The sequence below is a fragment of the Peromyscus californicus genome, unplaced genomic scaffold (assembly GCF_007827085.1).
Source record: "Peromyscus californicus insignis strain IS unplaced genomic scaffold, ASM782708v3 Scaffold_10__1_contigs__length_136768540, whole genome shotgun sequence".
NCBI classification, from domain to species: Eukaryota; Metazoa; Chordata; class Mammalia; order Rodentia; family Cricetidae; genus Peromyscus; species Peromyscus californicus.
This window is the reverse complement of record NW_026294391.1, coordinates 52,127,691-52,144,299: the sequence shown is the minus strand read 5'-3', so window position 1 is coordinate 52,144,299 and position 16,609 is coordinate 52,127,691. Positions and strand designations below refer to the sequence as shown.

Here is a 16,609-nt window from a genome sequence, read left to right as displayed (position 1 = left end):
TGTGACAATGCCATTTTCATGTCTGAATATGTATTCCTAGCTGAAATGATCACAGCCTTGCTTCTAGGAGTCAAAGATTTGGAAGTTATTTCCCATGGTTTCCTTATTTGGTGCAGATAAATTTCCCTCTATGTGACAATTATTCTTGGTATTTTGAGCTGATTTGATTTCCACCAAGAAGCTGACCCAGGGAGTCTGATGACACTTTGAGTCACAAGTAAATATTTTCATCTCTAAACCTAAAATAACTTGTTTGCCTTTCTCTTAGTAAGTATCTAAAATTCTTCATCTTAAAATCTTATTTAAAAGCTAACTTGGAGTACTCAAGAGGTAGAGACAAGTTGATTCTCAGTTCCAGGCCTGATGCCAAATATAGCAAGACTTGACTGCAAAACAATAATAAATAAATAACAACAACAATAAATGCCACTATAAAACTTCCCAAGCAATCTTCATTTATATTAGTAGGATACATAATTAATGAAAAATGCTAAATTTGGGATACGTTTTTAAGTAGAAACAAACTAAATGATTAATAATGGAAGGTTGCATTATTTAGTCTTAATTGCTTTACAAATAGTTTTAAAGTGGTATTTTCCTGACAAATTAGTAAAACCTATTTAATGCTATAAAACCAAAACATTTTGGATTTTGAAGAACAGAACTTGAGACATAATAAAGTTTTAAAATATGTGGTCCTATTTTTGCTTCCACAAAAATGCAATGGATACATTTTCCTAGTCTACATGCTAAGTATAACTGGAACTTTAAATTTTATCTATGAAACAAAAGGATAACTGAAATGTGAAGATAAACAAAGAAATGGCGTATCTCAGGAGCTGAATAACAGCATGGTACTGAGATTCCTGGGTTTTAATTTTGCCTCATATTTCGTAGACCTGGAGTTTAAAAAAAAGTTAGCATTCTAGAAATACTAATGGTACAAACAAAAAGCTGGGTTAAATTTCCAACATCACATAAACCAGGCATGGAGGAGTCATGTCTGTAATTCTAGCACACATCAGGTGAACCCAGAGGTATCAAAAGTTCAAGTTCAGATAAGAATGTAAACTAGTGCAGCCGCTTTGGAAATCAATCTAGAGGCACCTCATAAAAATAGCATATGGCCCTGCTCTACCACTCCTGGGTACCCTACAACAGGTATACCGGCATGTCCATGTTTACTATTCACAAAAGCTAGGGAATGGAGGCAGCCTAGATGCCCAATAATGATGAACTGATAATGAAAATTTTATATATATATATATATATATATATATATATATATATATATGTGTGTGTGTGTGTGTGCATGTATATATAAATATTACTCAGCTGTAAAAAAAAAAAAGCAAAATTATGTAATTTACAGGGAAACTGGTAAGATTCGAAAAAATATTCTAAGTGCAGTAACCCAGGCATCAAAAGACAAATATCACATGTTTTCTCTCATAGGAAGATCCTAGCCTCAATTCCTTAGTATGGTGCGTCTAACACGGAGTACCTGTGCGAGCAAAGAAACCAAGAACGGAATAGGGGAGGAGTTACCTTCAGGAAGGGGAATAGTAGAGCACAGGTATAAAGAAAGAAAATATTGTGATTGGAAAGGTTTATGCACAGAGGGAGTTGAGGGGAGATTGCGGATATGGGGGTACAGTATAAATGTGGAATTGGCCAGGACAAAGGGAATAGAAAGAAACCATTTGGAAAACAAGATGACCTGTGCAGCTTGACTATTTAGGGGTTGCTAAACAACTGCCCTCTGAATGGAAAAGATCCACTCCACGGGAGGTGGGAGAATCAATGCCTAGTATATTCAGCCTGGCTAACAACCCAGGTCTGGTGAGGTTGTAGAGCCATAGGAGGAGTGCATTTCTGATGCTGAACTGAATTAACATAGCAGCAAACTGCCTGCTAAATGCCTATGCTTATTCCCATAGACAAAGGCAAACCCCAGCCTTAATCAGAGAAGCTTCTCCTTCTAATGAACAATGGTGAATGTGGAGACTCATGGCTGCTGAGATGTCCCATAAGAATGAATTGGGTCCAGCCCTAAACAGGTCATTTATACCACTCCCTCTAAGGATCAGAGAACACTGCAGAAGAGGGGCTTATAAGTATGCAAAAGCCAGAGAATAGGGTAAAGAGCTAAAATGCAATTCCCTACACTCCATATAACCAATGCAATCATTAACTCACCTCAGCTGTTGTTACCTACAACAAGATCACCTCTATGAACAATCAGTCAAAGAGAGGCAGAGGATGATGAGACCCTACCCTTTACCTCTGAAAACACTGACTGTTGATAGATTCCTGGGAGAGGGGAATCACTGCCTTTAGTTGCAAACCCTCTTCAAGGGTGACAGACACATGCTACTGCATCTGGCATTTTTATGGATGTTAGTGATTTAAACTCAGGTCTTTATGCTCGTGCACCAAGCACTTTACCATCTCTTCAGGCCTTGATGGAAATTTTAGTACTGAATAGCTTTGCAGATGGGTTCAGTATCAAATTTTAGAAGGTGGCGGAGGTCAATAAACTGGAAAGTAGAACAATAGAAATTAGTCAGAGCAATACCAAGATAATAAAACAACAAAAACAGAGCCACTGTAATGTGTGGATACAAGGAAATGTGTAATTAATATTCACGTTATTGGAATCACAAAAGGAGAAAATAATAAATAAAATTAAGTGGCTGCAAGTACTCGGACTTGGGCTAGATACATAAAATAACAGATTAATGAAGCTGAAAAAAATTCAAATAAGTCCATTACAAGGCACGTAATTAAGCTTGTGAAAATTATGACAAAGATCCTGAAAGCAAACACAGGGGAGCCTAAAAGAATTTTTTTTAACAGAAGGAAAAACTTATTAAGGAAGAAAATTTGGACTTTGAGGAATAGAGCAGTAAGCAAAAAATGTATAAATAGGTTTCCTTTCTCCTCTTGAGTCTGTAAAATCAAGTTTCACAGTTTAAACAGAAATGATAACATTATTTTATAGCTTCTAAACAGATATAGAGGAGCCATTTCAGAAAGCTATAAATATGGAAGAATTAAAAAATAAAAGTTGATAAAGGTAACTTCAGTAGAATTGGCAAAGCAGTAACATATTGTCATTTTTGTGTTTATATACAAGCATATACTTGAACCACCATTAAAACAGTAAGACAAAGATAAACACTCAAAAATACTATAGATGGATACTAGTGGAATTCTAAAAACTGTTGCAAGCATCCCTCAGGAAGGTAAGGAAGTATAAACTGATAAAAATGGAGAATACACAGAGAGCAAGAAATTAATGAGCACAATTATAATATATAAGTTATATTAAATGTAAATAATACTAACATATCAACTAAAAGAGAGACTTTTTTTTTTGTTTTTCGAGACAGGGTTTCTCTGTGTAGCTTTGCGCCTTTCCTGAAACTCACTCTGTAGCCCAGGCTGGCCTCGAACTCACAGAGATCCACCTGGCTCTGCCTCCCAAGTGCTGGGATTAAAGGCATGCACCACCACTGCCCGGCCAAAAAAGATTTTTAGAAGATAAAAAAATTAGAAATTAGCTGCTTATATGGTTTCCACAAGATAATCACTTCAAACATAACATGCAAGTTAAAATAGAGAAGTGAAAGGAGATTGAACATAAAAATTAATCAAAGGAAAGCAACTTTCAATATTGATATAAAATGAAGTATCAGGAAAAAATACCAAGAACAGAAGGAAATTACATAATTGCAAAAATGGCCAATTTACCATGAAAACACAGCAACTGTGAATGTAAATGTACCAAAAGTGGGAGCTGGAAAAATATATGAAGTAAACAATGGTATAACTAAAAGGAGAAATAACAACTATCAGTAAAAACTTCAACAACTCTCTCTCAATAAGTAATAGAATAACTGTGAAAGAAACAAAGCCATAGGAGAACTCAAGAACATCTTAACCAACAGGAGTTAATTGCTTTTTTCAGACTATTACACATGCACACAGACAAAATACATATATTCTTTTGAAGTGCCAACAAAATATGTACCTAAAACAACTGAAAGAAGAAAATCATACTAAGTGTGTTCTGCAAATACAATAAAATAAATGTAGAAATTAGTAACAGGACAAAATGGGAAAATCTACAAGCATTTGAACATTAAACAAAAGCCTTCATAATTCATAGAACAAAAAGGATATAAAAATATACTGAACTAACTGAAAGGAAATATATTAGAAAAATCACACACACTCACACACACACACACACACAGAGAGAGAGAGAGAGAGAGAGAGAGAGAGAGAGAGAGAGAGAGAGAGAGAGAGAGAGGAACAGTAATCCTTGTGGAGTTTTTGTCTCTTGATTGGGCTCAGACTGAAACAGTACAGTTTTAGTTGCACCATGTGCACTCGGTCATGATTGTGAAATACATTTCTTACTATGAGTCATGGTTTAAAGTTTGAAATCACACCTCATGTATAATGAGTAAAAGATGAAAGGGAGGATATTCAACAAATGATGAGACTAAAAAAATCACAGCATAACTCTATCACTTGTATAACAGAGGCTAAACGCTAAAGTGAAACAATCTCATAAAGATACTAATACCAATATAAAATATCTTACACATATAATCAGAATGAAAAGCTCATAGGTCATATAGTCACTCTTCTGAGTACTTACCTCGTTATCATATGAAAAAGCAGAATTACTTAACTTCTAGTTAGTAGTAGGTTTTCTCCCAGTCTCCTAGTCTCAGATTCTTGGCTACTTTACTAGTATCAGGTATGGGTTCTATCTCATGGAGTGGGCCTTAAATCCAATTTTAAAAAGTAGTTGGTTACTCCCATAACATTTGTGTCACTATTGCATCGGTATATCTTGCAGGCAGGTCACTGATATAGGTCACAGGGTTTGTAGCTGGGAGATACTGATGATTAATGTTCACCTCTAGTAGCACGCATATCTTCCAGCACCCTGAACTCTAGTCAGGAGGGGTGAAGCTTTTAGTTAGATACCAGATGAACTTCTCTATGTTCAATGATGTAAGTAAATGTTAGCATCAGCAACAGAGTTTTACCATCAAATAATAGCCTATAAGGTTTGGGAGGTTCTCTAGGAACCCTTCAGCCAGAGACTCAGCAAGATGTAACTCATTCCTAGCACTGGGGGTTTTACTTGGTAGAATCAAATGAATATTTGAAGCACAGTCTCCCCTCATTATATGGTAACTACATTTAAATTACATTCATATATGTATGTATTTAGAAGCTTCTAAAGTAGGTTTCCATATGGTTTTCAAAAGGCCTTTAGTATTAGCTGTCCCTCCCTATATTCCTCCCTTTACCCTGCTCTCCCATCCCCCTCCTCACTTAATCCTCCTATTCCAGTTTCCCCGTTCTCTCTTTATAACACTACATTCTATTTCCACTTCCTTGAAATATTCCCTTATTTCTCCCCCGGTCCCTTACAAGCTACCTAACCTGTGTGGTGATTCTAAATTAAATCTAAAGCTTAAATACTAACATGTGCATACAAGAGAAAACATGCAAATATTTATCTTTCTGCGTCTGTGTTACCTCAGTCAATATATTCTTTTCTAGGTCCATCCATTTACCTTCAAATTTCATAACTTTATTTTTCTTAACAGCTGAATAATATTCCATTGTGTAAATGCACCACATTTTCGTTATCCATTCATCAGTTGATGGGCATTTAGGCTATTACTAATTTCTGATGATTACGAATAGAACTGCAATGAACATGGATGAGCAAATATCTCTGTAGTAGGATGTAGAGTTCTTTGTGGATATGTCCAAGAGTGGGATAGCTAGCTCTTGTGTAGATCTATTTCTTTTCTTTCTTATTTTTTTTAACTTTTATTGATTCTTTGTGGATTTCACATCATGCATTCTATTTCCACTTATCTCCCTGTGGATTTCACATCATACATTCTATTCCCATTTATCTCCCTGTCCCCTCGAATTCGCCCTCTCCCCTTGCAACCTCCTCCCCAAAACAAAACCAAATTTAAAAGAAAAACCAAACTAAACAAAAAACTAGAAACAACAAAAAAGAAGAATCTTGTCATGGAAGCTGTAGTGTGGCCTGTTGAGACACACAGTTTACCCTTTAGTCTGTTTGTTAGATGTTTTTCTTCCATTTTGAGGAAATACCACAATGATTTACCTAGTAACTGTATAAGTTTGTGCTCTTATCAGCAACGAAAAAGTGTTTCCCTTTCTCCTCATCCTCACCAGCATGTACTGTCATTTGTTTTTATCAGTCTTGTCCATTCTGAATGTTGTAAGACAAAATATGAAAGTAGTTTTAATTTTAATTTCCCTGATGGCTAATGATGTTGAACATTTCTTTAAGTATTTCTTAGTCTTTTGTACTTCATCTTTTAAGAACTCTCTGTTTAATTCTATACCCATTTTAATTGGGTTATTTGTTTTCTTAATGTTCAGTTCTAATATTATACAGTTCTAATGTTCAGTTTGAATGTTCGGTTTAATATATTCAGACACAAACTCTCTATCAGATGTATAATGGATAAAGATCTTTTTCCATTCTGTATGCTGATGTTTTGCCTGAATGATGGTGTCCTTTGCTACACAGAGGCTTTTCAGGTTCGCGAGCTCCCACTTTAAATTGTTGGTCATAACTATGCTATGGGTATCCTGCTCAGAAAGTCTTTTCCTGTACCAATGTGTTTAAGACTATTCATCATTTTCTCTTCTATAAGATTTAGGGTATCTGACCTTATGTTGAGAGCATTGTCCATTTGGAGTTGAGTTATGTACAGGGTGATAAAAATAGATCTATTTGTATTCTTCTACATACAATCATCCAGTTTGACGAGCCCCATTTGTTGAAGATGCTGACTTTTCTATAGTGAGTATTTTTGGCTACTTTGTTAAAAGTCAGGTGTCCATAGATGTGTGGAATTATTTCAGAGTCTATTATCTATTCCATTGATGGATGTATGTCTATCAACAATTGCCTTTTTATTTTTAAAGTTCTGTAATGCAACTTGAAATCAAGGATGGTGATACCCCGACCAGTTCTTTTATTATTCTGGATTGTTTCAGCTAGCCTGGGATTTCTGTGCTTCCATATCAAGTTTAACATTATAGTTTCCATTTCTGTGGAGAAGTGTGTTGGAATTTTGCTGGAGATGATACTAAGTCTGTAAGACTGGTTTTGGTAGGATGGTCATTTTCACACTCTCAATCCCACTGGTGCACAAACATAGGAGAGTTTCCATCCTATGGTGTCTTCTTCAATTTCTTTCTTCAATGTCTTAAAATTTTTATCATATGTCTTTTACTTGCTTGGTTAAAGTTATTCCAAGAAGTTTTATTTTATTTTTAAGGTTATTCTTAAAGGTACGCTTTCTGATTTTTCTTCCTCAGCATATTTGTTATTTGCATACAGGAAGGGTATACATTTGTGTGTATTAATTTTGTATCCTGCTACTTTGCTGAAAGTGTGAGTGACTCTAGAAGTTTCCGGGTGGAAATTTTGGGGTTATTTGTGTACACTATCATATCATCTGCCCATAAAGATACTCTGACTTCTTCCTTTCCAATTTGTGTTCCTGTGATCTCCTTTAGTTGTCTTATTGCTCTAGCAAGAACTTCAAGTACTGTATTGAATAGATATGTCCATTCAGACTTTAGAGGAATTGCTTTGAGTTTCTCTCCATTTAAGTTGATGTTGGCTATAGATTTGCTGTAAATTGCCTTTATTATGTTTAGGTATGCCCCCTTGTATCCCTAGTTTCTCCAGGATTTTTATCATGACTGAGTATTAGATTTTTGTCAAAGGCCTTTTCTGCATCTAATGAGATGATTATTTGTTTTTTGCCTTTCAGTCTGGTTAAATGGTGGATTACATTTATTAATTTACATATGTTGAGCCATCCCTGCTTTTAAGATGAAGGCTACTTGGTGATTGTGGATGATCTTTTAATGTATTCTTCTATTCAGTATTTTCTTGAGCATTTTTTTTTACCATCTTTGTGTGGCTTTTATCTTTTTTTTATTTTTATTTTGCAATACAATTCAGTTCTACATATCAGCCACGGATTCCCTTGTTCTCCCCCCTCCCGCCCCCCTCACCTTCCCCCCAGCCCAACCACCATTCCCACCTCCTCCAGGGCAAAGCCTCCCCCGTGGACTGAGATCAACCTGGTAGACTCAGTCCAGGCAGGTCCAGTCCCCTCCTCCCAGGCCGAGCCAAGCGATCCTGCATAGGCCCCAGGTTTATCCGTGTTCACAAGGGATATACAACTTTGTTGTTGAGTCCTAGTGTGGTTATAAAATTAGGGCAATAGTGGCTTCAGAAAAAGAGTTTTTCAGTGTTCCCTAATTTCCTACTTTACAGAATAATGTGAGGATTACTGGCATTAGTTTTGTGGTGGTCTGGTTTAATTCTATACTGAGTCAATGATGCCTTGGGCTTTTTTGTTGTTGTTGGGAAATTTTAAATTCTTGCTTCTATTTCTATTGGAGTTATGGGTCTGTTTAAATTGTTTATTTTATACTGATTTAACTTTGGTATGGTAAGTCAAGAAATCCATCAGGGTTTTTTTTGGGAGGGGGGTTTCCAGTTTGGTGGAATATAGATTTTAAAGTATGTCCTTAAGATTTTATGAATTTCCTTTGTGTCTGTTATAAGAACTCCATTTTCATACCTAGTATTACTAGTTTAGAACCTCTTTTTCTTTTGGTTAATTTTGCTAAAGGTCTGTTGATCTTGTTGATTTTCTCAAAGAAGTAACTCTTTGTTTCATTGATTCTTGGTACTGTTTTTTGATTGTTTGTTATTGTTTCTATTTTAGTGATTTCAGCCGTGGGTTTGATAATTTCTTCACATCTACTCTATTTGGGTATTATTTCTTCTTGAGCCCTAAACTTGTCTCAAACTGTCGTCACTGATCGTCAGAAGTTTGAACATTTGTTTTCATTTTTCTGAAGTTTCTAACTTTCTTCATTGATGTCTCAACACATTTTTTTTATTCAGTAGGGAGTTGCTCTGTTTCCATGAATTTGTAGGCTTTCTGTTGTTTCTGATGTCCAGCTTTAATCTGCTGTAGGAAGTAGGGTATTATTTCAGTTTTCTTGTATCTGTTGAGACTTGTTTTGTGTACAAGTATGTGGTCAATGTTGTTCCATGAGCCGCTGAGAAGAAGGTATATTCTTTTGTGTTTGGGTGAAATGTTCTATAAATATCTGTTAGGTCCATTTGATTCATGATGATATTTAAATCCAGAATATCTCTGTTTAATTTTTGTCAGGATGTTCTGTCTAAGGATAGAGTGGGGTATTGAAGTCAACCACTATCACCTTGTTGGGGTCAACAGGTGCTTTTAGATGTAGTAGTGTTTGTTGTTGTTGTTTTAGTGAAAGTTGTTTCCTTTCTATTTGGTGCATAAATATTAGGATTGTATTACTCTTGGTGGATTTTTCCTTTGAGGAGTATATAGTGTCCATCCCTATCTCTTTTAATCAGTTTTAGTTTAAAGTCTATTTTGTCAGATATTAAAATAGCTGTCCTTATCTGCTTCTTGGTTCCATTTGCTTAGAATGCCTTTTACACTAAGGTGATATCTCTCCATGATGGTGAGGTGTGTTTCTTGGGTTCAGCAGGAAGATGGATACTGTTTTCTAATCCAGTCTATTAATCCATATTTTTTTAATTGGGAAATTGAGACCATTTATTGAGAGTTATTATTCAGCAGTTTTTACTAATTCCTATTATTTTATTTTGGTATTCTCCCCCCCCCTTTTGATGAACTCTTTTTGTATGTTATTTGGTTATTTGACTTTCTCCTCAGACTCAAGTTTTCCTTCCAGTGTCTTCTGTAGTCCTGGATTGGTGGACAGAAAATGCTTAACTCTGTTCTCATCATAAAATGTTTTTCCTTCTCAGCTGTCATTGATAGTTTTTTCTGAGTAGAGTAGTTTGGGCTATGGTCTTTCAGGGCTTCTCTAACACCTGTCCTGGACCTTCTATCTTTCTGAGTCTTCATTGAAAAGTCAGGTGCTGTTCTAATGGGTCTGCCTTTATATTTGATTTAGTCTTCTTCCCTTGTAACTTTTAATATCCTTTCCTAGTCTTTTCCCATTGTGTCATTTAATGTCCTTTTTTTTTTTTTTGGTTTTTCGAGACAGGGTTTCTCTGTGTAGCTTTGCGCCTTTCCTGGAACTCACTCGGTAGCCCAGGCTGGCCTCGAACTCACAGAGATCCGCCTGGCTCTGCCTCCCGAGTGCTGGGATTAAAGGCGTGCGCCACCACCGCCCGGCTTAATGTCCTTTTTTTATTCTTTACATTTAATGTTTGATTGTTATGTGCAGTATAGAATTCCTTTTCTGGTCCTGCTCATCTGGTGTTCTGTTTGCTTCTTCCAACTTTATAGACATCTCTTTAGATTGGAGAAATATTCTTAATTAGTGAAAAAAGAGACCATAAATTTGAAGGGAGGGGGGGCATTGCACTAGATGATTTAGAGGGAGCAAAAGGAAGGGAAATTTTGTAATTTTATTATAATCTCAAAAATAAAACTAATAATAATAATAATAATAATAAAATATTTTTCCATGCCTTTGACTTTGATTTATTCTTCTATACCTGTAATTTGTAGGGTTTTTGCTGTCTATTCCTAATATCCCAGATTTCATGGATACTCTGTGCCTAAATTTTTTTTAGTTTTAACATTTTCTTTGACTGAGCTATCCATTTCATCTACATTATGTTCAAGACTTGAAATTCACTCTTCTATGTCTTTTAATTTGTTAGTGAGGCTTACTTAAGAGTTTTATGTTTGATTTCCTGAATTTTTAATTTTGAGTTTATTTCAGCTTGGCTTTTCTTAGGAATTCTATTTCTTTATTGAATTCTACTTTCATATCTCAAATTGTTTTCCTTATTTCATTCAACTGTTTGTGTGTTCATGCTCTTAATTGAGACATTTATTCATATCTTCTCTAAGGTCCTTGAGCATATTCATAATTGCTGTTCTGAAGTCCTTGTCTTATGCTTCAGCTTTTCTCAGGGCATGTTTCAACAGGGTCGCTAGCTTCTCGGTGGGGGCACATTGTCTTGGTTGTTCACGTTTTTTGCACTTAGGTCTAGGTATCGAGAGTTACATTTGTGGTGTTTCTTGGTATAGTTATCTGGTCTTCCCTTTTATTTAGTTAAGTGTTCAGTTATCTAAAGAAATGTCTACGATTTCTTGCAGGGCAGGGCTACCAGTAACAAACTCCTTTAATTTCTGCTTGTCTGAGAAGTATTTCTCTTTCACTTTTAAAAAATAATTTTTGGGGCATAGAATTCTAGTTTTATGTGGTTTAGGTCTCTCAAATTTTAAACTGTATTATATTTTCTTCTTGCATTCATGGTTTCTAAGAAGTCAAATATAAGTTTTATATTTTAAGTAAGGTCTATTTTTCCTCTAATTTATTTCAATACTGTTTCCTTATCTTTGGTTTTCTGTGGTTTTTGTATGATACAACTAGCGTTAATTTCATTTGGTTTGATTTGGGTTCATCTGGTGTTCTACCATCTATTTTGGCATTTAGTTGAGCTTACATCTATGATTTGGTAACTGATAATACCTTGAAGAAATTCTCAGTCATTTTTGCTTCAAATATCCTTATTTTCACCTTTTAACGCTTGCACTTGGCATATAGTACACGGTTTTAGTTGCTTGACAGTTCTTGGATTTTCTTTCTATATTACAAAGTTTCCAGGTTTGAGGATTTTTGGTTATTATTTTTGTTTTGTTTTGCTGTCCTTTTGATGTCTGCGTCTGTAAGTTTCTACTGATATACACTCAAGCTTAAGTTCTTTTCTCTCCCATTTTTTTCTGACATTATCATTACAGACACCTGATTTAGGTTTTCTTCACAAAAGCTCTGCTCGAAGTTCTCTTACATGCTAAGATGTGAATCTCTATATTTGTCCAATTAATTCAACTCATGGCTCAGTACATTTCAACAGCATGTCAGTTCTCTGCTAAGAAAGATTGCTGTTTTTCAGTTTGCTTAATTGTTTAGAATACCTTTATATGACTCCTAAGCTATTTTCATGGCAAGACAGAAACCAGAAGTCCCTGTTTTCCAATTTGAATACCAGTTTTGCACATGCATAATTCCACAACACCAAGTTTTAAGCATTTATATTAACCCACTGAGTTGTGCAGACCTTAAGTTGTTCATCGTACAAGTTAAAAATAAAACCGTCATTAAATATTACTGAAAGACATCATCAAGAAGCTAAGTAGTTTAATGTAACGAGAACACACTTTCCAAAATTCTAATTTTAATCTGAAAGCTTAAATTTCATCATTGGTCAAATATATTCTCAACTGTTTGCCATGAAGTAAGAGGTTCATTACTTTATTTTTAGAAAGAAGTCTGTAAAATGTTGATGTTTTGAATAACCACAGTTGCTCTGTTCACGGCTCCTTTTTATAAAAATGATATTCCATGAAAAAGTGACCAGTTTGGCTCACAATGAAAACATATACAGCAACCATCATACTTCTTTATGCAGCAAAAAGTATCAACATGTATTCATAGTAGATATTTAATCAAGTTATAAATTTAACCAAGAATTTTAAAGTAAAACTGACTATTTAATGTGATGCCCAGTCAATTGCTGTGTTGGAAAACCTATAAAATACAGCATATACAATTCTGTACAGTATATACTACTTAAAATGAAAACCAACAGTGACATTCCTGGATCATGTATTATTACTTGTTATTTTAGATTGTACTCTTTCTACTTATATAAAACTGTAAAACAGTATGCTCTGTTGTATTCAGGCAGCTCCATACATTTAGTGTTTGCTATATCTCTTAACTGCAGTGATACATATTATCTTGGTTTGTATAAGCATGCTATATGACATTCAAGTGATAATGAAATTGACTAAAGATACATTTCTCAGAATGTACATCTTCCACACTTCCATCTCCACTCCATTTTTAAAGCAACAAACACTATATTTAGAGATCACTCAGATGTTGATTACATAACCTTGGATAATTCATTTACTCTGACCCTCAGTTTCTCAGCTATAAAATGGGATTATTTTAAAGTATTATAATGGGGGAAGATACTCTAAATAACATTGCCTGGTACATACATTTTCAGATGGTAATTCTCAATATCTAAAAATGAAAAACAAAACAAAACAATGTTGGTGACCTAGAATCCAGTCAGTCTAGTGAAGGTGAAAGAAAAATCACACTTATTTGAAGCCACATAGGATTTCAAGGTGGGCAAACACAGTCAAAAGGATTGTTGCTATTAGGTTTTATAAAATGGAAACTGTACTTATGGCTTTAAATGGCAAGTGTGTTGATAATTGCATCTTTTGTTATTCAGAAACCGCGGTTGAGATGGACAAAAATTAAACCACTATGTAAAAACATGTTTTTTAAAAAGTCAGTTTCAGAGAAAGACTAGAAAGCCTTCATCATCTGGGCCACATATAACAAACAGCATTCATATAACTGTAATGCTAGCACTCAGAGTCAAGTTTAAGGTCACCTTGAGCTAGGTTACAAATTTAAGTTTATTCTGGAAAGGAAGGAAGGAAGGAAGGACAGAAGGAGGGAGGGAGGGAGGGAGAGAGGAAGGGAGTGAGGGAGGGAGGGGGGATTGGTGATATGTATTAGCTACTTTTCTCATTTCTATGACAAAATACCTTCTAAGAGAGCATTTATTTTGGCTTACAGTTTGAATGGATACAGTCCATCATGGCAGTGAAGATATGGCAGCAAGACTGTGAGATGTTTGGTCATGTTGCATCTGAAGTCAAGAAACAGAAAGCAGGTAAGAAATATGATCAGGCCATAAAACCTCAAGTGCCATCCCCAGGAACCCATTTCTAGCAAGTTTCCGCCTCCTAAAGGTTCTTCAGCCTTCCAAAAACAGTACAAACACCTGGAAATAAAAGATGTTAAATGTGTGTCTGGGGGACACTTCATAGTCAAGGTGTAACTTCAATCTTCAGGTAGTTTCTGGGAAGAAGTCTATTGTAGTTCATAAATCTATTTTTGGTTGTGAGCCTAGCCTTTAATGGCTGAGCCATCTCTCTAGCCTTCATAAATCAATAGTACAGCATAAATGAACAATGTTTCCAAAGTTAATCCACACCTGGAATAGTTATATCTGCAGTCCAATGTTTAGGTTCCACCTGCTGAAATCTGATTTACATGACCTCTCAACTTTTTTAATTAAAATTTTTGTTGCCTTGATATACACCAAAGTCATCTGGGAAGAGGGAATTTCAACTGAGAAAATGCCTCCACTATATTGGTCCATAGGCAAGACTCAGGGAGAATTTTCTTTATTAATGACTGATGTGGGTGATCCCAGCCAATTTTATGTGATGCTACCTCTGATTACATAAGAAAGCAGGCTGAGCAAGCCATGAGGAGCAAGCCAGTAAGAAGTATCCCTCTATTGCCTCTGCTTCAGTTCCTGTCTCCAAGTTCCTGCTCTAACTTCCCTAAATGATGGAATGTAAACTCTAAGGCAATATAAGCCCTTTTCTCCCCAATTTACTTTTAGTCATGGTCTTTATCATAGCAATAGAAAGTAAACTAAGACACAACTGCATTCTCAGTGTCCTAAACCAATGTTATTTCATTTTTCCTCTACAATTTTGACAGGCTATGATAATAGCTTGAGTTAACAAGATGAAAGATAATTGTTACTGGCCTGTGTGCCAGAAATGAGGATATTCTAAAGAAAGACTTGTGGCCCTCCCTTTGACCATCAAATTATTGAAACAATGGACCCAAGAAATTACAGTTTCCTTAGGATCCTCATGCCAAGAAGAGAAAAGGGCTAAAGCCCTAGGACCCAACAGAGGAGGAACTTATCTCCTGGAAAGATTGACAACTGGTCAGATGACATTGCAAGAGAGATTGACCTAGTGAATATTAGAGCTGAGACAGTGGTGGGCAGGAGATCCACACCTTGGTGGGACTCTTGAGTAATGCATTTATCTTGTTTTCTATTTAAGCTTTGCCCTCATGTTGGGATCCTGAAGATTTGTGGGAATCACTGGATCTCTGCCCCTCTTCTCAATATGATCCATGCTGAATAAATATACCTCTATTTCTCTCTCTCTTTTTTTTGCTTTTCATTATTAATTTAGCCCTGTTAATTGGCCTATCAATAACAGATGGATGAACTTGGTTTTGTTAGGTCTATCAGAATATAGACTCTGATCCTAACTCCAGTAACAATCTAATACATACAATTTTCCCGTGGCTTCTAAAATAAGTTACCACAGAATTGCTGGCTTAAAATAACGAACATTCTCTTACTTTTGTGGAAGTTAGAAGCAAAAAAATCAATGTCATTTAGGAAAAAAAATCAATGTATCAGCAGGGTCACATTTGCTCCACAGTTTCAAGTTTTAAAGCTGCACTCTTATCTTGTGGCCCTTTCTTCACGTTCAAAGCCATCAGTGTACTGTTTAAGTCATCATTTGATCAGTTTAATCATGTAATCATCATTTAACTAGCAGGAGAGGAGACATTCTAAAGAGAGACACCTTTGCTTCTCATTTTGGGTATCAGACTATTGAAACAAACTCCAACAAATTAAAATTTCCCCAATAAATTCATGCTAGCAAAAGGAAGCCCTTGCCTCCCTGGAAGAGAATACACAAATCTCTGATCATTTATCAAGTCACTTTGCAAGACAGAGGAAACCAAACAAAGGTCAGTAATGGGCAAGGCCACACTTTGACCAGGACTGTCTAATTATGCATACCTCTTACCCACTGTGTAAAGTAAAAACTCATTCCAGGACCCTGATGATTGACTTGGGGGTTCACTGGATGATCCTTTGCTTGTTCCTCTTCGCAATACAGACACTTTGACTAAAATTTCCTTTCTCTACCTTTCCTATTATTTGTCTTGTTTTAATGGAGGAATGGGAGACAGACCCTTGCTTGTTGGGACCGTTAGGGCCAGGCTTTTACTCTAAAAGCTCTAGTAACAGGTACATTGTCATCTTTTCTGGCCCAACTTCCTCTATCTCCCCCATATAATGGCATCTGTGATGACAATTAGGGCCCACCAAAATAACCCAGAGTTATTATCATATCTCACAATCCTTAACTGAACAACATCTTCAGAGCCCCCTTTACAATATCTAATAATATTCTGGATTCCAGGAATGAAAATTGGATAAATTTGAAAGCTTTCAATCAGTCTACAGTGGCCAGAGTAGGGAAAAGTATTCCAAAACTTACCTTAATTTTTAAACATTTTGAACAATGTAACTTCAACAGCCATCAAAATCATATACATAGGTACTTGTTAAGACACTTAAACGGAAGTCTCTCTCTTGCTTGCTCTACTGCTGTTCTTTTACATGTCTCTTTCCCTTTCTTAATGCTTGTATCTAAGTCTAGATTAAAAGCTTTACTTTATAAACTCCAATTTTGCTTCATATTGATTCCTCCAAAGTTCTCTTTTTAAATTTGTATATCTCATATTTTTGAAATTAAAATATAATTATATAATTTCTTTACTTTAGTTTTTCCCTCCAATCCCTTCCATAACCCCCCCCATTTGC

The 16,609-nt window shown here is 35.6% G+C and overlaps 1 protein-coding gene across 14 annotated transcripts in view; it reads right to left on the bottom strand.

Annotated features, from left to right (window-relative positions):
• The window catches only part of Zc3h12b (zinc finger CCCH-type containing 12B), a 216,968-nt gene that overhangs the window by 155,792 nt on the left and 44,567 nt on the right, over positions 1–16,609 (bottom strand). For 12 of the 14 annotated variants that reach the window (XM_052733113.1, XM_052733026.1, XM_052733066.1 and 9 more), the window contains one exon: positions 13,745–13,819. The exons of the other annotated variants lie outside the window; for them this stretch is intronic. In XM_052733113.1, the coding sequence (XP_052589073.1) occupies positions 13,745–13,812 (68 nt within the window). In that variant the 5' untranslated portion in view covers positions 13,813–13,819. The remainder of the gene's footprint in view (positions 1–13,744; positions 13,820–16,609) is intronic. 14 annotated transcript variants of the gene reach the window in all.